Raw genomic sequence first — 205 nt, 5'->3', positions numbered from 1 at the left:
CAATGATTACTCACTCTGTATCCGTGATGCTTGTGAGCGGCGCCAACGGCTGCATGGGCGCCACAATGCTCGAAGGAGGCGAACTGGCGCGCGAACTATGTCGCGAACTCGAATTCAGTGTATGCCGCCCCAGCATACCAGGATTATTCATATCATTCACCGTATGTCCATGCGCATGCCCGTTAAGCATTTGATGCGAGCTGTG

General features: G+C 53.7%; 1 protein-coding gene across 1 annotated transcript in view; it reads right to left on the bottom strand.

Annotated features, from left to right (window-relative positions):
* Nucleotides 1-14: 14 nt before the first annotated feature.
* LOC118742913 (protocadherin-like wing polarity protein stan) overlaps nucleotides 15-205 on the bottom strand; it is a gene marked incomplete at its 3' end in the record, with an annotated part of 73,408 nt that continues 73,217 nt past the window's right edge. The window contains 1 exon segment of the mRNA XM_036475333.1: nucleotides 15-165. Within this exon segment, the coding sequence (XP_036331226.1) occupies nucleotides 15-165 (151 nt within the window).

The sequence above is a fragment of the Rhagoletis pomonella genome, unplaced genomic scaffold (assembly GCF_013731165.1).
Source record: "Rhagoletis pomonella isolate Grant_MI unplaced genomic scaffold, Rhpom_1.0 Rhpom_scaffold_00007, whole genome shotgun sequence".
Taxonomy (NCBI): domain Eukaryota; kingdom Metazoa; phylum Arthropoda; class Insecta; order Diptera; family Tephritidae; genus Rhagoletis; species Rhagoletis pomonella.
This window is presented reverse-complemented; position numbering and strand designations above follow the sequence as displayed.